The 23,331-nt window shown below is 43.6% G+C and overlaps 1 protein-coding gene and 1 pseudogene across 2 annotated transcripts; one reads left to right on the top strand and one right to left on the bottom strand.

Annotated features, from left to right (window-relative positions):
* The first annotated feature begins 758 nt into the window (after positions 1 to 758).
* SHISAL2A (shisa like 2A) lies at positions 759 to 21,141 on the top strand. Its single transcript, XM_080657214.1, has 3 exons — positions 759 to 1,426; positions 9,154 to 9,293; positions 20,863 to 21,141. Exons 1-3 carry the CDS (start codon positions 1,245 to 1,247, stop codon positions 21,111 to 21,113), a joined length of 573 nt encoding a protein of 190 aa, XP_080513340.1. The 5' UTR covers positions 759 to 1,244; the 3' UTR covers positions 21,114 to 21,141.
* On the bottom strand, positions 15,734 to 16,037 carry LOC308242570 (transcription elongation factor A protein-like 7; annotated as a pseudogene). Its single transcript has one exon. The product of its transcript is annotated as a transcription elongation factor A protein-like 7 (transcript).
* Positions 21,142 to 23,331: the final 2,190 nt, after the last annotated feature.

The following is a 23,331-nucleotide window of genomic DNA, read 5'->3' as shown; positions in this document are numbered from 1 at the left end:
TGAATGAATGGGACAATGAACGCTCAGAAGTCCCTAGTCCTGGCTCAGTGTGATCCAGCCAAACTGCACATCTCTGAGGGCCTCAGTTTCCCCAATGTACCCCGAGAGGACAGACAGGAAATCTCTAAGGGCTTCATACAGCCCCTTCAGATTGTGGTCCTCTGACCCTAGTGAGAACAGTGCCCCTATGAACTGGAAATAATTTTTGAGAACGGAGAGGTGTACTGGCTTTGCTTTCTGGTGGATGGGGTTACCATCTGGGACATTAATTAGCCCCCTTGTCCTAGGCCAGTGTGGACAGGGTGCGAACAGGGGAGTATGAACATGTCAGTGCTTGAGCTAGCTGCTCGGGGAAGGAATGAACAGGCAAGGAAGCCAGAGGATGAGGGCATTTGAAAGTGCACTGGTAAAGAGGCGCTGCGAGAGCAAGGCCTGGGGAAGGAGCCGAACCCAGGTTAAAATCTCGCGGGCTTGAGGGCCAGGCAAAGATGACTTCTCTCTGACCCTTAGCTCTCATTTATAAAATGGGCTTGGAAATCCTTGGTCCCCGGAGTTGTTGTGAAGGTTAAGTGAGGTCACGTGTTCATCATCCCATACTGACCCTACTGTGTGGTCGCCGGCTGGCCGCTCGTCCGCGTCCCGCACTAGCCTGCCACTGCCCTGAGATTCCCGCGCCCGCGCCCCGCACAGTACCCAGCACCCGGCGGTGCTCCGTGCAGACGTGGAATCCACGCTTCGATTCCCGCCCAGCCACCCAGGACACGTGTTGTTTCTCTGAGCATCCAGCACCCTCGTGCACTCACTGGGGACGCAGTGGGTGCTGGGGGAAGAGCGGGCAGGGACCGGCCTGGTGCCCAGGCAGCTCTCGGAGGCAGCTCCCTCCTCCCAGCTCCGCCGGTCGCCCTCCACCCCGCGCCCGCGCTCGGGCTCCCGCTCCCGCCTCCTTCCCGCCGCTCTCCACTCCCCCTGCTCCTGGGTCCTCCTCCCTCGCCTCTCCCTCCTCCACCTCCCCTCCGGCCGCGCCCTGTCCGCCTACCTGGACGCCTCTCTGGGTCCTGGGGGACTCTAGGTCTCTAACCGCTTCGTCTCAGCGCCTCTCGCCTTGTCTTTCTCTGGTCTCCGCGCGTCTCTCTGCCTCTCTCTGCCTCTCTGTCTGTCTTTCTAGAGCTCAGTTCTGTCTTCGCCCGCGTCCTCCTCTCGCCGGCCTTCTGTGGCCCGAGGTGGCGGGCCCGGCGCCTGGCGCGATGAGCGGCGCCTGCACGAGCTACGTGAGCGCCGAGCAGGAGGAGGTGCGCGGCTTCAGCTGCCCGCGGCCGGGGGGCGAGGCGGCCGCCGTCTTCTGCTGCGGCTTCCGCGACCACAAGTACTGCTGCGACGACCCGCACAGCTTCTTCCCCTACGAGCACAGCTACATGTGGTGGCTCAGGTACTGGCCCTGGCCCTAACCCCACCGAGCACCCCAACCTAGTTTTTGCCCTCTCGTCCCACCTCAGCCAAGCTGCGTAATAAACCCTCAGTTCTCATCCAAGAGCCCATCCCAATATCGGCACCATCCCCCTCGGGCCCAATATTAACGTTTGCTCTCATCCATCACCAACCCAACTCCCTCTACAACCCCTTCTCAGCTCCATTCCCCCATCCTGATCCTGATCCGAACCATTATTCAAATCAAAGCTTGAACCTCACCCCAACTCCACCCAGGAAAACCTTCACTTTAAACCCACTCCAAGTGTCATCCACCACCACCCTCAACCCAACCCCAAATTACATACCAACCCTCTCCCTAACAGCAAACTCCCTTCTTCCAAGGTTCACAGGAAACACAAACTCCACCCTCATTCAAGTACCCACCAGGGTCTCCTTCCTAATATCAACATCAACCTCATCCCTGACTTTACTCACTGCCCAATACTGATCTATCACCAGCTCAATCTGCCCCTAATTCCCCTTGCAATCCCACCACAGCTCTCCTTCCCCACCCCGATTCCAAACATTATATAGACCTACATCCAACCTCAAGCCTTAATTAAGCTTTAAGCCTTAATTCTCACCTGATGCTACATGCTAACTCAACCCCAGCCTCAGCCCAGCTTCAACTCTTTTCTTCCCCCTGCTATTCCGTCATTCTTTCAGCCACCTCCTGCTGAGCACAGCTTTTTCTAGGTCCTGTGCTGAGTGCTGGGGATGTACTCCCCTCCTGAGCTAAGACAGAAGACCAAGGGATCAAAGCTGCCTTCAAGTTCATCGTGAGACAATGGCACAATGCTACAGCAGAAGCCAGCTCAGGCTGTTCGATAGCAGTGTGATTGGGTGAATATCCACCCACAGGGTCTCGGTTTCCTCACTTGTTCAGGGGAGGGATTAGTTAGACCATTGCTGGTATTCCTGGAACTTCAGTGTGGGGCTGAGAGAGCAATTGGTCTCAATCTCTCTCCATCTCCAAAGGCCTCACCCAGAAAGTAAGACTTGACCCCAAACTTACTCTGGGAAATAGGCATCAGCAAAAATGAAGTGGGCTAACTCAGTAGACAGTGATTTTCCTGTCCCTGGAGGTATTTCACCACAGGTTGCATGCCCTCTGAGTGGGAAAGGACAGCCTGCCACTTAAACTTCTCTGAGCCTTTGTCTATTCATCTTACAAATGAAAGGATGATAAATCATTACCCTGATTTCCTACTAGGGCAAGAACCAAATGAAATAAAGAGGTGAAACCAACTTGGCAAATGCCACTTACAATTATAGTTATTATTATTGCTTTTTCTAAATAGCTCAAACCATAATTCGAAAGGACTTTCAGATGGCTAGTTTTTCAGTTCCTATCTGTAACCCAGAGAAGTATATTAATTTATTTTCTGTCATTCATGTTTTCATTCATTTATTATAGCCTTTGCTTTATGCCAGGTGCTATGCTAGGCACTGGGGACACAAAAATCAATTATTCCCTGCCCCTCCGGAGCTCTCAGTCCATTGAGAGAGAGAAGACATGCACCTAATGTGTAACAGTGGAGTCTTTGTTTATTTTTTTTAATATATTTAATTGATTTTTTTACAGAGAGGAAGGGAGAGGGAGAGTTAGAAACATCAATGAGAGAGAAACATCAATCAGCTGCCTCCTGCACACCCCCCACTGTGGATGTGCCAGCAACCAAGGTACATGCCCTTGACCGGAATCGAACCTGGGACCCCTGAGTCCGCAGGCCAACGCTCTATCCACTGAGCCAAACCGGTTAGGGCTGGAGTCTTTGTTTAAAACTCACTGTGTACTTAGCACTGAAGTGGGTGCTGAAGTATAATAGTACTTACCTCCCTTTGAAGTATAGAGACAATGTGGAGCTTTTGGACTGGTTAGAACCCAGTCACTTAGTAGCTATGTGAATTCAGGCAAACTATCTCCAATTCTCTTTTTCATCTTTGAAATGATAATCGTAATGCCTGTCTTATGGAATTGTTGTGAGGATTAAGTGAAGTATGCATGAATTGTATTGTAGATGCTCAATAAAAGGGAGTTCCCTTTCCCATACTCATAAGTGGGGAAAGGGATACTTGGAATATGAAAGTGAATTGTTCAAGATCGTCTAGCAACCTCACAGCAGACTGTGATTTAAAGAACATTACCTAGGACCATCCAAGGCTAGATGCACTCACACGTTTACAGATGAGAAAACTTGAAAGCCATGAAGTTACTATCAGGGACTGTCACAAGCCTGTCCGGCTCCAGGCCCAGTTGTGTCCTGCTTCACAACTATCTAAATCTAGCCTGGCTCTCTTACAACCTGCTCTACTCAGATCTTTTGAAAAAATACTCATGACCCTTCACTGTCTTCTGAGCACTCTGCTAGCCCTTGGGAACCGAGAGATGAGTAAGCCTCTCCGCACCCAGCCAGAACCCCAACCCTCTTCTACCACCCTTTTCCCTATACACCCCTGTGACCCTCCAGTTGCCTTGGACCCTCAATAGAGCACTTTAGTGGCTTAGACAACCAGGTAATGGGTTTAATGGGGTAAGTTCTGAGGTCGAATCACATGTTCGTGTGCTCCCATCTTACGACCCCAAGGGCAGCTGAAAGGTTTTAGCTTGCAGGGCTGACTCTTCCTCAGTTTGAATGCAAGGTGGTTTATAAACATCACGGACTATTGCAAAGTGGAGGAGGAGAACTGAAGGTCCTCAGGACATCTGGGTGACCAGTGTACCCCAAACCCTGAAAACTCTACTGGCATGCTCCTGTCAGTTCCCTGCCATTGCAGTGTAGAGACCTTATTTTGCTCTGGACTCTATTTGGCCCTTTTCATGAAAGCTGGCCCTTAAAAAACATAAACCTTCAGGTAAATACTGTTTCCTTCAGTAGACCTCAAGGAGAATTGCTGTCTTTAAAACCATGTCTCAAGAAGTGAAGACTCAAAAAGGAAAGGAAAGGAAAGGGAAAAGGGAAGGAGCAGAAGGAGGTGGAGGAGGAGGAGGACTAGGAGATGGAGGAGGAGAAGGAGAAGGACAGGAGAAGGAGAAGGAGAGGAGAAGAAGAAGGAGGAGGAGGAGGAGGAGGAGAAGGGGGAGGGGGAGGAGGAGGAGGAGGAAAGATTCCCTGTGGATAAGCAGCTGGTGTTATAACTATCTGGTCCACTTTCCAATCACCCTGTATTAGTGGTTTGTTTTTTTTTTTTTATTAGGATGTGAGTCAAAGGCAGTGGCCTTGCTGGAGGGCAGAATTAGTGGTCAGGCACTGTCTTATTTAATCTTATGAACACCTGGTGAGATAGGAAGGCACCTTTACAGATGAAGAAAATGAAGATCAAGAGATGAAAGATTTTTCAGCTTATATGTGACAGAACCAAGATTCAAAATTAGACTTGCCTGACTCAAAAACCCTAACAAATGTTAGACTGACCCTCCAATGTGTTTCTAGGGGTCACAGTAGGTTATCTATATTTCAGAGTCATAAATCTGTGAAGCCATAGTCATAAATTTGTGAAATTGAGTTGAAGAGCTAGCAGCTGTTCAATTTCTCACCCAGGGCAGGAATCTCTAACTTCATTGAAAGGTGTCCTCATCCAGGTGTTCTGTGTAATCTGTCCAATCATAGGGAATTTACCCCTCTGGAGGCAACACATGGGGCAACTCTGACCATTTAAAGTTCATCTTATACTAGGCACAGATTTCCCTCTTTGGAACTTCTCCTGCTCTGTCCCAGAGCTCTGTACTTGGGGGCTGGTTCCTCTGTCCCCAGACAGACCATCAGAAACAGTGCCCACTTCCTAACTAACCACTGACCTGGGATATATCCCCCCTCAGCTCTCTCACCCACTTTTTGTTGTTGTTAATCCTTACAGTGATTTTTAGAGAGAGTGGAAGGGAGAGGGACAGAGAGAAACATCGATGTGAGAGAAACACATGGATTGGTTGCCTCCTGCACACACCCTGACCAGGGTCTGGGAACCTGCAACCAAGGTACATGCCCTTGATCAGAATCAAATCCAGGACCCTTTAGTCCGGGCCGACACTTCATCCACTGAGCCAAACCTGTTAGGGCTCACCCACTCTTCAAAGCCCCCTACTTTTAGAGGGCCCTTTCCATTCAGGTGGCCATAGATGTCGCTTGTAAAAGGTGGGGTCCCAACTTGTGCACAAATCTCCAGCTAAGAGCATTATAAACAATAACTATATCTCAAAAGAGGAAATAATGCCCAAAGATCTAACAAGTACTACATGCTCTATGTGGAAAATGTGGAAAGGACAGGAGAGATAAAAGAGAAAAGAAATCATGGGAGATCCAGTATTTTAACTTGGTTTCCCCAAAAGACTTGGAGACAAGGATTTGAGGGCAGATAGTTTACATGAAATCAATTCTAAAAGACACTGGCCGAAGGTGGGGAATTGAGGAGGTGAGAAGGGAAGGAGCTAATGATGGTGTTACCAAGTAAGTCACCACTGAGGATCACTGGAAGTTAAACCTGCTGAACTCAGCCAGCCAGCTAATGTAGAATCTACATCTCAGAGTCATCCCGCCCAAGTGCCAAAAAGCTGGGTATTTACGTACCTACTTCTGTCAGTCATTAGTTGTGTGCTGGTGTGAGAAGGCAGGCGTTCGTTTTCCTGCACTTCTGACCTGCTCACTGTGTAGGTACTGTTCTGGGCCCAAGAAAGCCCTCAGGCAAAAAGATACAAATGCTAGCATTTGAAACTCTGGCCAGAATATTTTACAATTATAAACCTAATGGGGCAGGGACAGGACGTTCAGAGCCTGGGCTTCACCCAGAGACAGCCTGTTAGCATTTTGGTGTATTTCTGTCCAACCTTGCATATGTATAATTATGTATATATTTGTGTTAATTTATTCGAGTTGGGGTTATGCTATATATTTAGTAGTGTGTTCTCTTTTCATTTAACATTATCTCATCTGAATTTAGCCTTGATCTTAAATGTTATTTGAAAACATGTTTTAAGGGCTCTATACTATTCCATTGCAGGGGTTTCTAATCATTTATTTATTTTATTTTTAAATATATTTTATTGATTTTTTATAGAGAGGAAGAGAGAGGGATAGAGAGTTAGAAACATCGATGAGAGAGAGACATCGATCAGCTGCCTCCTGCACGCCCCCTACTGGGGATGTGCCCGCAACCCAGGTACATGCCCTTGGCCGGAATCGAACCTAGGACCCTTCAGTCCGCAGGCCGACGCTCTATCCACTGAGCCAAACCGGTTAGGGCTCTAATCATTTATTTAGCCATGGGAATACAGATCCTCTGAAGCTCTAAGGTGTTTCTGTTTAGTGGAAATTAGCCATCAGCTAGCAGGGAATTAAATCTGGCAGAAATGGCAAAGTCAGGAAGGAGTCTGTGGCTTGGGTCAGGGAGGAGGGTGGGCAGAAAAGCTGGAGAAGGAGTCTGCAATACTGTGATTTATAAGGTATTTGGTCTTTATCCACAGTTCCTGGCTCACAGTTCCCAAAACCCTTGGAACTTCCTAAATGTTGAAAATAATAAACGTGTCTTTTGGGTTCCACCCAAGAATGGGGTCTGGTTGTCAGGAAAGCCAACCATGTGATTAGAGGTTTGGTTTCAGTCCTCCCCATGCTCCTTCTACCTAACCTCTTAGAGAAGGACTGGAGGTTGAGTTCAGTTGTCAATGGCCAGTGACTTAGTCAATCATGACTACATAATGAAGCCTCTGTAAAAACCCAAAAGAACACAATTGATCTTTTTGTTTTTATTTTTTGGAGAGCTTCTATGTTGGGGAACAAGAATGCTTCCATGTGCTACCGGGCCCCAAGCTCCACGGAAGCTCTTTTGTTCATGACGTCACCCTATGTATCTCTGCATTTGGATGTTGATTTGAATCCTTTAATATCCTTTTTAATAAATTGTCTAGTGAGGAAACGATTTTTCTTGAGTTGTGTGAGCCGTTTTAGCAACGTAATGAAATCCAAGGCGGGCGGGGGTCATTGGAACCTCCAATCTATAACTGATTGGTCAGAAGCACAGATAAGAGCCTGGGCTTGCAGCTGGTGTCTGAAGTGTATGTGTGTGGGAGGCAGAGGGAAGTAGTCTTGTACAACTGAACCCTTACCCTGTGGGATCTGATTCTATCTTAGATAGATCATGTCAGAATTGAGTTGAATTCTCAGGCACCCTACTTGGGCCAGAGAATCACTTGTAGGTGTGGGGAAATCTCCACACACAAGTTGGAATTGGGTCTGGAAACCCTCTTCAGAGTGGTAGGCAAGAAGGGCATACAAACAGATCCTGGTACTTACTTATCTCCTACCATTAGGAGAATATCTCACAGAGCCTGATGCATTGTAGGTATTCAATAATATTTACTAACTGCCTATCATGTGCCAGGGCTTGTACAAGGGGACAACAAAGCCAATTAAATATGGTCTGAATCTGCCTTCAAAGAACACACAAGAAATGTGTTGAACACCTACAATGTGCCAAGAATGTGACATATATCATTCATCCTCACTACCACCTATGAGGTACTGTGTTTTGATTATTCTCACTTTTCAGACAAAGAAACTTGGGCTCAAAAGGTTAAATAACTTCATGAAGACCTCACAGGTAGTAGTCTGGGTCCTCACCCAAGTAGGTCTGGTTCCAAATCTCTTTGCTTTTTTTCCTGACATTGGGCTGCCTGACCCAGTGGGATGTGCTAAAGGTCCTGAGTAAAGCATCCTGGGTGGTTAGCCTGGCATGTGGGGAGGGGAGAGAAAGATGACCTAGGAGAGCGTTATTGAGGAGAAGACTTTTGAGATGGGCCTTTGATGACAGGTAAAATTCCAATATGGGAAGATGAGGAGGAGGGATCATGTGAAAAAGGAAAGGTGGTGGTCCCCAAATGAGCTAGGAGTTGTCTAGAGACCAAGTGACCATGGCCTGACTTGGGGCAGACACAATGCAGTTGAACAGTGAGGGACCAGTGGCAGGGAGGTTTCTAGATGTGGAGTCTACGCTGATGTGATGACCTACTGGAGGTAGATCAGAAATTTCCTTGAGGCTGGAAGGACAACTGGTTTTTGTTGGTTTTTTTTTGTTAGTCCTCACCTGAGGATATTTTTCCCATTAATTTTTTAGAAAGAGTGGAAGGGAAAGAAGGAGAGAGAGAGAGAGAGAGAGAGAGAGAGAGAGAGAGAGATTGCTTGGTTGCCTCCCCCACACACCCCAACTGGGAGTTGGGGCGGGGAGGGGAGGGTAGAACCTGCAGGGGATAGAACCTGCAACCCAGGTTCCTGCCCTTGACTGGGAATCTAACCCGAGACCATTTGGTGCACAGGCTGACACTCTAACCACTGAGCAACCGGTCAGGGCAGACAACTGGGTTTTAACTAAAGTCAACGTGTGTCTTGATTTTTTAAGAAATAGCAATGTAGGAACAGCTCTTTAAGGTCATCTCCAGCTCGCTGGGGTGGGAGCAGAGAGGAAAGTAGGGAAGGAAGGAGAGGAGAAGAAAGGGAACACTGAGTCCCAACTATGTGGTTGCACTGAGACATGCCATGTATGTGAGGAATACTTGACATGTAGTTGATACTCCTTCCCATGCTTAGGCACAGAAAGCCTGTTTAAGACAAGTAGAGACAGAACAACACTTCTCCTATAACATGCTGCCTCCAAGGTCCCTTTCTGAAACTCAGCTCCTCTATGGTCTTCTCTCCTCAGTATCGGTGCTCTTGTGGGCCTGTCCATAGCAGCGGTGGTCCTCCTGGCCTTCGTTGTCACCGCCTGTGTGCTCTGTTACCTGTTCATCAGCTCAAAGCCTCACACAAAGTTGGACCCAGGTTTAAGCTTACAGACTACAGGTAAGAAAGAGGTCACATGCTTTCCTTGTATTCAGCAGGCAAGAATTTTTACAAAGGGGACATATTTAGAAATGATATTTGGAACACTTGCCTCATGAGTGTTCCTGGAATATTCAGAAGGAACAGCACAATTCTAAAGAGGTTTATGATCTGAAGATGTCCGTTCTAAACTTTTCATGTGCTCTTCGTTTATCAAAATAATTTGATATAGTCAGCATTCTGTTTGTTACACAAAGATGAATCCATCTTGTGGATTTTCTAAGATAATGTTTTAATTCTAGCCTTAGAAAATGCAAACTGATTTTAATATTTTATCCCAAACAAAATACAATTAATAAGAAAAAATTGCTGCTCCCCAAACTCAGTTTACTCAGAAATTAAATACAGGTATTTTTGGATAATCTGATGTTCTGGCCTACCAATTTCTTTATTAGTACAGGTGACCCAGAGCTTCCCTACAGGGTCCCCTTCAAAGTGTTGCTTTTGCACATATTTTTACAACCTCTTTAAGGCACTGTGAAAGAAACAAGTAGCTATTGGCAACAGATCTTTCAGTATAGTTTGGTAGACAACACTCAAAATGGGTAGTATTATCTCCATTTTACAAATGAGAAAATTAAGGCTGAGAGAGATTAGGTGACTTGCGCAAAGTATCACAGCTAATACATGGTAAGAATGAAATCTGGCCCATGTTTTCCTGCCTTGAGTCATGCTCTTTCTTCAGCCTACCACTCTGGGTCTGGGGAGGCATAAAATTAAGCACAAAATTGTTTAATACCAAATGTAAGGAGGGTTTCAAAAAGGAAAGGAGACGTGAATTGGTGCTGAGTTAGTGAAGGAGTTGGTTAGGCAAAATAGATGAGAAAAGGCATTTCAGGATAGGATAAATAATGGGTAAAGGTATGTGAGTAGGACTGAGTGAGACTGCACTGACAGGGTCATTCACCCTGGGGCAGTGTAGGGGAGTAAGGCCAGGCTGGACAGGGGAGGAATTTAAGTTCGGATGCAAAGATGGCACACTCAATCAGGGAGGGAGAAGGGTCAGGGTGGGTAATAGCTAAGTTTCAGAGAAAGTAGAGAGAGCTTTTTCATTTGCACAAGATTATTTTTGCAATTTCACAACAAACTCGTGCAACAAACGCCAGCACATGAACACATCTCAGATCCTGATGCTTATAATAATCCCACTGTGGCTGAGCAATAAAAAGGAGAAGGGCTGGCTTTTGAGGGTGGGAGAATTCATCTGGCTCTCCTTGGAGCCAGGAAGACCTAGGAGGAGAATAGGAAGTGGCAGGAGAATAGACCCAGCCTCAGGGAGACCAGGGATAGCCAAGGCTTCACCTTTTTAAAAAAACTTTTATTTATTGATTTTAGAGAGAGAGAAAGAGAGAGATTTGTTGTTCCACTTAATATGCATTCATTGGTTGATTCTTTTTTTAAAATATATTTTTATTGATTTCAGAGAGGAAGAGAGATGGAGAGAGAGATGATGAGAGAGAATCATTGATCAGTTGCTTCCTGCACACCCCCTACTGGGGATCAAGCCTTCAACCCAGGCATGTGCCCTTGACCAGAATTGAACCTGGAACCCTTCAGTCTGCAGGCTGACGCTCTCTATCCACTGAGCCAAACCAGCTAGAACCATTGGTTGATTCTTATATGTGCCCTGACCTGGGATCAAACCCACAACCTTGGCATATCAGGTTGATGCTCTAACCAACTGAATCACCCTGCCAGGGCCCAGGCTTCAACTTTGATAGAGAAAAATCATAAAAGTTAATGAAAGGCATAAGAGAACCTGACTATCTGGTGAGATACAGAAAGCATGTAAATAGGAAGACTCAATATCATGGACAAATCAGTTCTTTCCAAATTAATCTATAAATAAAAATCCCAACAAAAGGTTTAATGGAATTTGTCAGATTCATTCTAAAATTAATCTGGAAGAGTAAAGGTGCAAGAGTGAACAAAACAATTTTGAAAAACAAAGAAGAGACTTGCCCTATCAAATACTAGAACATTTTTCAAAGATAAGAATTTGTCAATTTGATATTGGCTCAGAAATTGACAGGTAGAATTGGGCAATGCAGTGTCCTCAACTAGTGCAAATTTGCTACCCAAAGACATTTTGCAATGTGTGGAGACATTTTTGGTTGTCTCATTTTGGGTGAGGGCTGCTACTGGTATCTTTTGATAGAGGCCAGGGATGCTATTAAACATCCTACAACACAGGATAGCGCTCCACCACAGAGAATTATCTAACCCAAAATGTCAGTAGTGCCAATATTGAGAAACCCTAGAATAGAAAGTCCAGAAACAGACTAATTAAAATATAGGAATTTAAAGAAAATATTTAATTACTTTTAAATATATTTTTTATTTTTTCTCTATTTTTGTCTTTTTAAAATTTTTCTTTATTGATTAAGGTATTACATATGTGTCCTTATCCCCCCATTGCCTTCCCATCCCCCCACACTCATGCTCTCACCCCCCTGTTGTCTGTGTCCATTGGTTGATTTCAGAGAGGAAGGGAGAGGGAGAGAGAGATAGAAACATCAATGATGAGAGAGAATCACTGATTGGCTGCCTCCTGCATGCCCCCCACTGGGCATTGAGCCTGGAACCTTGACCAGAATTGAACACGGGACCCTTCAGTCCCCAGGCCTACGCTGTATCCACTGAGCCAAACTGGCTAAGGTGAAAACATTTAATTTTTAAAAATAAGGGAAAAATTGGCAAATTTACCTACATAAAATGCAAACAGACATCAAATACAAATAATACATAAGATAGTATACATAAAGTTAAAAAAACAAGTGATAGACTGCAAAGATATTATAAATAGAAGTAAATACGTGCCAGGCAATCATTATTTGCAGATTCAATATTTGTGAAGTTGCCTATTTGCTAAAATTTATATGTAACCTCAAAATCAATACTTGCAGTGTTTTCAAGGTCATTTGCAAAATGTGGACATGCCCAGAGCAGCAAAAAATTTGAGTTGCCCCATCACACACATTCCTAGCTGACGTGGAACAAGGCCATGCTCTACCTTCTTATTTCAGCTCTCAGACTGTAAACAAGTGTCCTTTTCATGATATACTGAGTGACATGTTTTTGCATTTTTATGACTTTAATGGTGGTTTCACTGTTGAAAATGCCCCCCAAACGTAGTGCTGGAGTTCTGTCTAGTGTTCCTGAGCACGAAAAAAGACTGTCATGTGCCTTGTAGAGAAAATATATGTGTTAGGTAAACTTTGTTCAGGCAGGAGTTATGGTGCTTTTGGCCATCAATTAAGTCTAAATAAATTAGTAATATATATTAAATAAGATGTCTTTAAACAGAAACACACAAAACAAAGTTACGTATTGACCAGTTGACAAAATTGTTGTGACCAGGGGCTCACAGGAACCTAACTTTTATCAATGACATTGGTAAGTACAAAAATGGATCATATTAATACTGAGGAGGTTGGGTGGAGGGAATGGATACTGTCATATACTGCTGGTAGGAGTATAAATTGGTACCACCACTTTGTAGAGTAATTTGGCAGTATCTAATTACATTAAAAATGAATACACCCTATAACTCAGTAATTCCACTTCTAATTATCCTAGAAGAAATAGTTATACTAGAAAAGGATAGTAAAGATGAATGACATGATCATTTGTCATATTGGAAACAAACTAAATGTCTATCAGTAGAGGAATAATGAAATATGATTCCACGGTTAGAAGGAATGAACTAGCTATAAATAGAGCATCTCATTAGTTCTTCACAAATAACTGGGCAGATATAGATCTTATTACCATCCATTTTACAGATGAGGAAACTGAGGCCTAAGTTACCTAGTGAGTAAGTGACAGAGCCAACTCTACCTCCAGTCTCCTTCCTCTCCTTATTCCTGTGCTGCAAAACGGAAGTCCCTACTATGTGCCAGACACTGTTTGAAACTGTACATGTATTATCTCATCCAATTTTCCCAACTACACGAGTGAGGTGTTATTATCATCCATTTTACAGATGTGAAAACCAGGTCTAAGAAAGGTGAGATGACTTATCCAAGGGGTCACAGTTTGTAAACTGTGGATCTGGAATTCAAATATATGTGTTTTTCTGCCTCCAAAGTCCTACTCTTTTTACCTCACTGGGCCAGGCCTATGAAGTGCTCCTGCTTGTGTCCTGATCCCCTCAAGACTCCCCACTCTATATTCCGCCCCCCCCCCACACACACACACACCAAACCTTTCTGAATCAAAGGGAATACAGTTTATCTCTTGGCCCTGTTGGTAAAAAACACCCTCCTACTTTTTACTGCTCAGCCACCAGCTGGTTTATTCAATTGCCAGGGTTTGAGATAGTTTATGTTCTTGCTTTTTGTTACTTATTTTTAAGATAGAAAATGCATTTCCTGACCTTTTGCTGGATGATAGCTTTGAGCTCTGTCTTTTGCCCAATTGCAGCTCTTAGTTCCTCTCTTTCTTCTTCATTAAGTGCTGTCCCCTCCTTCCCGTCAGCTGAGTCAGTTTATAGGCCCATTATCTTATTAGTACATTCATCAGAGTTTTACCCTTTATGCAGAGTTTCATTTCTGTTTGCTGTCTCCCTCTCCAGTAGGACATGTAGAGAGATCATTAGCCCATTTTACATCAAGCTCAGCCATGGGAAGTGAACTGGCCAAATCTATACAGTAGTGAGCATGTGTTGCTGGGATGTCAGTCCCCATCTCCCAGACTCTAAAGCCTATGATCATTGCACTGTACCTCAGGGTCCTGATCGCTGAGTGTGGGGATAGGGATGGAGAGTGCCCTGGTAAGAACAGAGTGGAAATGGAACTGAGTCTGGAAACAGACTCCTTCTGCTACCCACGTGTTCTGTACTGTCCCATCACCCGCACCTCCACACTATCCCCCAAACTTGGAATGCAAAAATACAAACAACCCATAACTTTCTTACTCTAGAACTTTGTAACTAGCTTGATCAGAAGGGTGACTGAGTTCCTACTGTTGTGCCAGATGCTATACTAAGGACTTTAAACATATTATCCCATGTAACCTGCTTAACTGCTCTGCCAGGTGGTTATTATCAACCCTATTTTGCAGATGAGACGAGTGGGATATGTATGAAGTTCATGTTCCAACTATGGTACATTTAATAAGACCAAAAAAAAACCAAACAGTGGAGGTAAAAATGGAAGACAAGAGTTCAGTTCTCATCCTTTTCTAAAAGGTGTTGGTGAGGAGCTCATTAGTCAGCCATTCTCATTGACTCAAAGGGCTCCTAGAAATCAAGTCTGATGCTTTCACTGTATAGATGAGGCCCTGAGGCCCTGAAAGGGACAGTCACGTGCCCAAGGTCACCAGCCAGTTGGCTAAGCCTTTGCCTCCAAGGATCTTCCCCTGCAGCAGCCCCTCTCACCTTCCAGAGAGGATTCAGTTTCCCCAGGGCCAACTGCTTTAAAAGAAATTTACTGGGGTGACATTGAGTAATAAAAATATATAGGTTTCAGGTATGCAATTCTACAGTACATCATCTGTATATTGTGTTGTGTATTTACCACCTCAGAACCCACTACTGCCTTTTTTAAAAAAATCCTCACCTGAGGCTATGTTTTTATTGATTTTTAGAGAGAGAGGAAGGGAAAGAGAGAAACAGATCAGTTGCTTCCTGTACACGCCCTGACAGGGGATCAAACCCAAAACCTTTTTGGTGTATAGGATAATGCTCCAACAAACTGAACCACCAGGCCAGGGCAAGCCCCTTGCTTTTTAGTTAACCACATTTGTTACCTGTGACCCAAACAAGCCTCAGTGATGAGTCAGTCTTTTTTTTTTTTTAATTGACAAGTTCTTTTATTGTGTTTATTTTAGTATTTTTTTGTGACACAAGTAATACTTACACATACACATATATATTCATTTATTGGAAAGTGAGAAGATGCAGATACCCAAAAATGAAATAAAGCACAGATCACACAGAGTGTATTACCTTTTGGTGTGTAATAACTTTTTGCATTATATCAGATATAAATGTACATTTTAAATATATAATGTTTTGCAATGTGTTTTCACTTTACAGTATATGAGTATCTGCTAATTCAAGTGAATGAAACATCCTGTTTAATGAATGAGATTGGGTCAAAAGATGAGATGTTGGTAACAAGAGTCACCTGTAAATCAAAAGAACATTGAAGGATTAAAGTAAAATAGTAGCAAATATTTAGCAAGAAAATGCAGACAAAAAGACCCTAGTGATATTAATAACAGAAAAAGGTTGAATAATGGGCCTGTAAACAGACTCGGATGCAGAAGGAGGGACAAAAGGCTCCTGGGAAGGAGAGGACAGTACTTAATGAAGAAGAAAGAGCTGCGATTGGGCAAAAGATAGAGAGAGCTGAAAGCTGTCATTTAGCAAAAGGTCAGGAAATGCATTTTCTATCTTATGAGAAATGCAATAAATAGTGTAAGGAATGCCGATGGTTAGAATGCAGAGCCCTAAAGCTTTTCCTCAGACCCCTTATCTCTCCCCAAAACCTTTCCATCGCATCTCTCTTGTCATTTCTTCATTATTAAAATGTCTATAATCTATGTCCTCTTTAAATTCCTCGAGAGACTGAAGTAGACTTTGTCTAAAATTCCCTTCAGTTTGCTGGCATTCAAATTCTCCAGAGAGGAGCGTTTTTCCTCTCTCTTTAGCACACTGCATTTGGGCTTCCCTTCATTTTCTTTGCAGAGTTTTTGCATGATGTAGTTGTTTCCTGTGACAATTCAGGATAGTTCCCTCCTCTTTTTCTTGCCTTAACATAGATGTCTGTGAACCCAGACCCTCTGAGCACCTACAGTCAGAAAGAGGGAGAGGAAGGGAGAGTTCTCTGTTGGGATTTAAGGAATTTACATCCTCTTTCTCTTGGCCACAATCACCTGCAGGGCAGTAAGGACCTGAGTCAGTTTGAATTCATCTGCAAGGAGGGAGAAAATCTAAGAACTCGTCACCACAGGCTAGTCCCAAATTCAAGATTGAGAGCCCCAGGCAATGGGAGAACTGGCCACAGAGGTCCTTGGAGAATGGTGGGAAGGCACAAGCCTGGAAGCCCTAGAGCAGTGGTCGGCAAACTCATTAGTCAACAGAGCCAAATATCAACAGTACAATGATTGAAATTTCTTTTGAGAGCCGAAAACCGACTTCTGTGCATGGGCCACGAAGTTTCAATCGCACTGTACGTGCGCGCCTGCACGTGGTATTTTGTGGAAGAGCCACACTCAAGGGGCCAAAGAGTCGCATGTGGCTCGCGAGCCACAGTTTGCCGACCACTGGAAGGGCATCAGAGAGCCTGGCTCTAATCCTGGCTTTGTCACTCCCATTGTGTGGCCTTAGGTAAGTCACTTCTCTCTGGGCCTCAATTTACTCTGTAAAATGTATACAGTAATACCTACTAAGAAAGTTGTGAAAACTAGAGGTGATGCTTACATAGGAGCTAAATTGGTCTCTGACACATGGTAAGCTTTTAACAATTGGTAGCTCTCATTTTTATTTTTATTAGGCACTTAGGTTTTACATGTTAGTCTCCCCAGTGTTTGTTGATATCTCAAAGATAGGAACTATATCTTAAATGCCTTTGTATCCCAAGTTCATAATTTATACTAAGGCTAAACTTGCTCTGTGGTAAGAATCCAAGCTTTGGAATCAAACTGAATGGAAAATGAATCTCGGATCCAATACTCAATAGCTGTTTCAATATTGACTTTTTCTACCTGGGCCTCAGTTATTTTTCTATTACATGGAATAATAATACCCACCTCTGAGTTTGTTAGGAGAATCAGATAAGATTGTCGTACCACTGCATTTCAGCCAAACATGATTCTTATAGTAACTGCTCTGCTGCTCAGAGCCCCACAATTTAAGAGGGATTTTGACCAATCAGAAGGTGATCAGAGGCAACTTGGTTTAGGAACCAATTGACGTATCAGCTGAAGAGCTGGGGACTTTTGCCCCTTACTAGGAAATAATATGCCAACAAAGGACTTTTATCCAGAATATATAAAGAATCCCCAAAACTTAACATTAAGAAAACAAACAGTCCCATTAAGAAACATGCAAAAGATTTTAACAGTTACTTCACAGATAGCAAATAAGCACATGAAAAAAATGTTTCACCTTCATGAGCTGGTAAGGAAATGAATATAAAGCTACAGAATACTACATGAGCATAAAGCTATCAGAATACTCAAGTAAAAACACTGGCAATGCCAAGTAAGGAATGAAGCAACTGGTGGTAAAGCCACTTTGGAAGACAGTTTGGTGTTTTCATAAAGTTAACCATACACCTATTATATTTATTAATTTCCTATGGCCAGTGTAACAAATTGCCATAAACTTGGTGGCTTACCATAATAGAAAGTTATTCTCTCACAATTCTAGGGGTCAGAAGTTCAAAATTAGTTTTGCTGGGCCAAAATCAAAGCCTCCAGGGGAAAATCTGTCCCTTGCCTCTTTGCCTGCATTCCTTTGCTTGTAGCTGCATCACACTAATCTCTGTCTCTGTCTTCCTATCACTATCTGTGTGTGTCTATCTCCTCTGCCTTTCCCATATAAGGGCACTTGTGATGACACTTAGTCCAAAAGTAAGGGCAGGCATTAGGCATGGTTTGAATAGAAGTTCACAATGTCCACCTAGATAATTCAGGATAATCTCCTCAAAATTTTCAATTTAGTTACATCTGCAAAAACTTTACCGTATATGGCAACATTTATAGAGTCTAGGGATTAGGACCTGATCTCTTTGAGGACCACCATTCAGACCACTATACCATACAAAACAGCAATCACGCAGCTAGGTCTTTATCCCATAAAATAAAAATGTATGTCTATACAAAAGCTATACATGAATGTTCATAGCAGCTTTATATTTAATAGATAAAAACTGGAAACAACCCAAATGTTCTTCAGTGGGCAAATAGTACAACCATACAATGAAATATATGCAGCTATGAAAAGAAATGAACTATCCATACACACAATATCTTGAATGGATCTCAAGGGTATTATGTGGAGTAAAAGAAGCCAATCTCAAAAAGTTATATACTGTATAATTCTACTTATATAACACTTCTGAAATTATGAAATTATAATAATGAGAATGGATTAGTGGTTACCAGGAGTTAGGTTTAGCAGGAAGGTCTGACTATATAAAGGAGTAGCATGAGGAAGTTTCTTTGTGGTGATAGAACAGTTCTTTATCCTGATTGTGCCAGTGGTTATAAAAAGCTACATATGTGATAAGCTTTTATAGTACTATACACCAAAAAAGTATATATAAAAACTGTTATAATTGAATACAATCAATAATAGCTTAGTTAATCTGTATATATAAAAGCCTAAATGACCAAACAACTGAATGACCAAATGACTGGCCGACCAGTGCTATGATGCGCACTACCACCAGGGGACAGATGCTCAATGTACATGATCAGGCTCCCTCCTGTCTGGATCAGGCCTGCAGGGATCGGGCTGAAACCAGCTATCCGACATCCCCTGAGGGGTCCTGGATTGCGAGAGGGCACAGGCCAGGCTGGAGACCCCACGTATTCATGCACTGGGCCTCTAGTAGTATTATATCAATGCCAGTACCTGGTTTTGAAATTGTTTTATGGTTATATAAGATATTATCAATGGGGAAAGCTAGGTGAAAGATATATGGACTTCTGTGCTATTTTTATAACTTCTTGTGAGTCTTAAATAGTTTAAAAAGAAAAAGTTAAAAAAACAAACAAATAAAGGAAGAAATTTATTCACTCTGTAGGTGATTAGTCCAAAAGTAAGGGTGGGCTTTAGGCATGGTTTGAATAGAAGTTCACAATGTCCTCAGGCTTGTGACTACATCCTCTGAGATTCTGCCCTCTATTTGTGTTGGCTTTCTCCTCAGACTGACTTTTCTCATGGTACTAAGTTGACTGCCAGCATTCCCTGGGACTACGTGCTTTTTGTTCCCTTCTATGCACCAGGAGGAAAAAGAGGGAGCTATATTTTCCTTCAGTTGGGGGTAAATATAAAGGCCTGAGCTCTATTCTGACTGGATCACCTTAGGTCATGTGCCCACCCCTAAACCAATCACTGTGCCCAGGGAAATGCTATGAACTGATTTCCCATCCACATGGCAAATAAATGGGATTACTTGATTGGCTCAGACCAATCAGGTGTCACTACTGTCACTGAGATGGAGCCAATGCCACCCTACTATAATTGCTATTACCAGGTAGGGAAGAGGAAAAATGGATTTGGGTAGCCAGCTCCAATATCCAGTACATCCTTCTTGAAATTCACTCTTCCCTTGGTTTCAGAGGCACCGTTTTTTTCCCTAGATATCCTCCATCAATGGGTCTTATAGTATAAGAGTTTTCTAGACAGAAAAGATATAAAATGTCATTCTAGAAGAAACAGCACAAAGACCCAGAGATGTGAAGGAATGGACACATTTAGGGAACAATGAAAATTTTGGTGTGGCAAAGCATAGAGTTCATGAGGGAAGAGTGGTTAGCAATGAAGCTGAAGAGAAGAGATGGGACCAGTAGTGAAGAGCTTTGAAGTATCACAGTCAATGGTAAGACATTTGAAGACTTTTGAAAAAGAATAGTCCCTGGACTCACTTGACCTTAGAAAGATCTCTCTGGTTACAGCCCAGAGGATAGACTGAGGGGCCTGACTAGAGGTTGTTCCAGTGCTCTGGGCAGAAGATGAAAGCCTTACCAAAGGTGGTGGCCCTGAGGATGGAGAGAAATGGATGAATATGGCAGACAGTGATTTGGTGGAATAGCAGGACCTGGGGAACTGCTTGGCTTTGTGAAGGGACTGGAGGAGAAGGTGTAAGAGATGACTCACATTTCTGGCTGAACACTTGATACATTTTTTAGTCAGGAATGCCCAATTGTGTCAAAAGCTGATAAGTCTAGTGAGATAAGGATTTATAAATGACCATGGATTTAGTGACAAATGCTTTAAGGTGTGGTGGGGGCAGAACCAAGAATATTGCAACAGAGTAAGTCAGGGAAGTGGAGAATAATAAAGCCAAGTGAGCCTCCTTTCAAATTCAGATATAAGAGGAGGAGAGGATAAAGCAATAATAAAAAAGTAATGGAATCTATTAAAATAATGTATTTTTTTATTTTTATTTTTTTTACCCCTCCCTCTAAAATAATGTATGTTTTTAAATTTTCCAGCACTTATCTGCATACTGGTTGTGTAGTAAGCTTGTATCCTTATCTATAAAATTAGTTTTTTAATAGTACCTACCTCATGGGTTTATATTGAAGATCAAGTTTTCATATCTAACAATTGTGTAGTCTGTCTCCCCCACTAAACTTTAAGTTCATTAGGAACATTGACAGCTCCTAGTGCACGGCATGGTATATTGCTAATAAACTAATAAATATTTGTTAAATGAGTGTTAAGATTCTGTGCACAGTCCTACCTGCCCAGGGTAAGCACTCAGGGAAGTTAGCCAGGGTGTGGGAGCCTGATGGGAGGAATGAGATGCCGGAGGAAACCCTATGCCCGCATCTTGTTGTTTTCCAGAACCTGAGGAAATGTCCTCTGACTGCCAAGATGAGAATACAGGCAAGTTGGTGGAGATACCAGGAGTGAATTCTCTAAGGCAGAGTCACCTCTTCCTGAACTCACGGCTGGACTGCAATGAGGAGCAGGCGATGGACCCCAAACACCTCTTCCAGTACTGCTTCATGGCCACAGTGACTACCAGTGACATTCCAGGCAGCCCTGAGGAGGCCCTTGTCCCCAATCTAATTGCACATGGACCAGACCCATAGATATCCAATAAACTTCTCTACACCATCCTCTTCTGGAGTCTCTTTTCAGTGAAAGGTGGGGGTAGGGATGATCAAAGGGACTTGCTAAAAATGGGACTAATGAGATACATGAAGGCTTTTCCCAGCCAATCTACCCACGGCCTGCTGTGGACCCAGCTATTCTGCTCTGCCTGGCCCACTGTGAGCCAAAGGGAGTTCAGGCATGGATCCCAAGTAAAATGATCAGTAACAACTCCATGCAATAAAAGAGAAGCCCGGGGTCTGTAGAAGCTCAGAAGAGCCCCTCACCTACCCTGAAGAGTCAGAATCCTGACTTGTTCTTCCTGCCACAGAGCAGGTTTACTTACTTAGGATACCATGGAAGATGAGTGGTACCCGGAGGCAAGTGACTCCTGCCTCTCCAGCAGCTCTGCCCCACTCTTAGAGTGAGCCCCTTGCCAAGGAATAGAATGAGAGGGAATGTGGAGTACATAGGGCCCAACCATGTTTAATATCATTCAATACCTTAGGTGGATGAAAAGAGTGAATCAACAAGTGAGTGAGGGAATGAATGGTTAGCAGACCAAACACAGGCTCCACAATGTGGACTCAGCCACTTCCTGACCCTGTGTGTTCTTGATGAAGTCCCTTAGTCTCCCTGAGCCTCGGTTCCTTTGCTGGGTTAGGGCGAGTGTTCAGAGATGATGGATATGAACCCCCTTCATAAACATGAAAGTACTACAAATATTTTAAAATTAAAAATGGATGTTTTTCAACAGTAAGAGCAGGTACTCTGGAGCCAAATGCCTGGTTCAAATCTTGTCCCTGCTCATCCATCTAGGTAGGTATAATAGTAGTACCTACCTTATAGGATTTTGGAGGATTAAATTACTTTGTTCGTACAAAGTACTTAGAACAGAGTTGGAAAATGGAAAGCTTTTGTTCTTTTTTCTTAAATTAAGCTGATAGCAAAGAAATCCTAGGGCAGGATGCTGACTGCCACCCCTCTCTCTCATTTGTTCTCCTTTTAAATTTATTTTGAAAGTCTACTTGGCTTAATTAAGTGATTCATGAAAAGAGCAGCAGCCCATGTAGCAGATACAGAGGAGCACCACCCCCCTGTTTTCCTCATCTTAACTTTAGCAGTGGCTTTAGGCTTTGCCTTGAAGTGCAAGGCAAGTATTGGTGAGACTCAGTAGCCACTAAAAGCAGCTCTTGACATTTCTGACAGTGACACAACCTGCTGCTGGATTTGACAACAGTGAATTGCTCACTCTTAGATATCTGTACATGGAGCCCGAGCCAGCCAAGGGCACATGATGGGGTGGCAAGGCAGGGTGAGTCACCCACAGAAGTACCCTAGGCTGGAAGCCAAGAGGCCTCAGGTCTGGTCTTGCTTTATTTGTTGTCTTCTGTGCATGTGTGTATCTTATTTTCAGCATTCTAAACCCAGCACTTTTGTCTACTTCTTGTATATTCAGTGGCATCTTCTGTGCCAGGAGCTGTGCAGGTTACCAGAGACAAAAGGGAACCAGCCACAGCAGCTGCCCTCAGGGGATCATCTGGAGGGCAAGGTAGGCACACAAAAGGGCAGTTGGCCCAATGGCAGCCCTTCATGCAGCTTGAGAAAGCAATGTGATGTTTGAGCTGAATCATCAAAGATGAGTCAGAGTTTCCAGGTAAGACATGGTCAGAAGACATTAGAATCAGAGTACAACCTGTTCAAAAACAGCGAGAGAGAGCCTCGTATAGCCTGGGAACTGCACGTTGCAGGAAGTTTAGTCTCTGATGTTCTGTGTGATCTTTCATAGGATAGATCCCATCTCTCTCCTTAGCATCCCATCAGTAAAATTCAATTTTTCTCAGAACACTTTTTATACTGGTCCGTCTGGGAGGTTGCTAGGAAGAATCCAATGTTGCCCTTGCTTTAGGTCTGATAGGGGAAGATAATCTGTAAAATCTAAAAACTCTGGTTGTCAGTGGCCTAAAACAATGGCTCTCTTGAGCCTGCATCAGAATCAGCTGGAGGGCTTGTGAAAACACAGATTGCTGGGTCCTCATCTCTCCCCACTCGGAGTGTCTGATTCGGTAGGTCTGAAGAAAGTTCTCAGAATTTGCATTTCTAAGTAGTTCCAGGTGATGTTGTTGCTGCTGGTCTTTGACTGTGCTTTGAGCAAGACTGGCCAGGAAGAACAAAAAGGACTCAGAGCTGGAGATTAGGAGGAGACCTCACACTGAG

This window comes from Plecotus auritus (genome assembly GCF_963455305.1).
Source record: "Plecotus auritus genome assembly, chromosome: 2".
Classification (NCBI taxonomy): Eukaryota; Metazoa; Chordata; class Mammalia; order Chiroptera; family Vespertilionidae; genus Plecotus; species Plecotus auritus.
The sequence above is the reverse complement of the archived record's forward strand: the minus strand, read 5'-3'. Positions and strand labels throughout refer to the sequence as shown.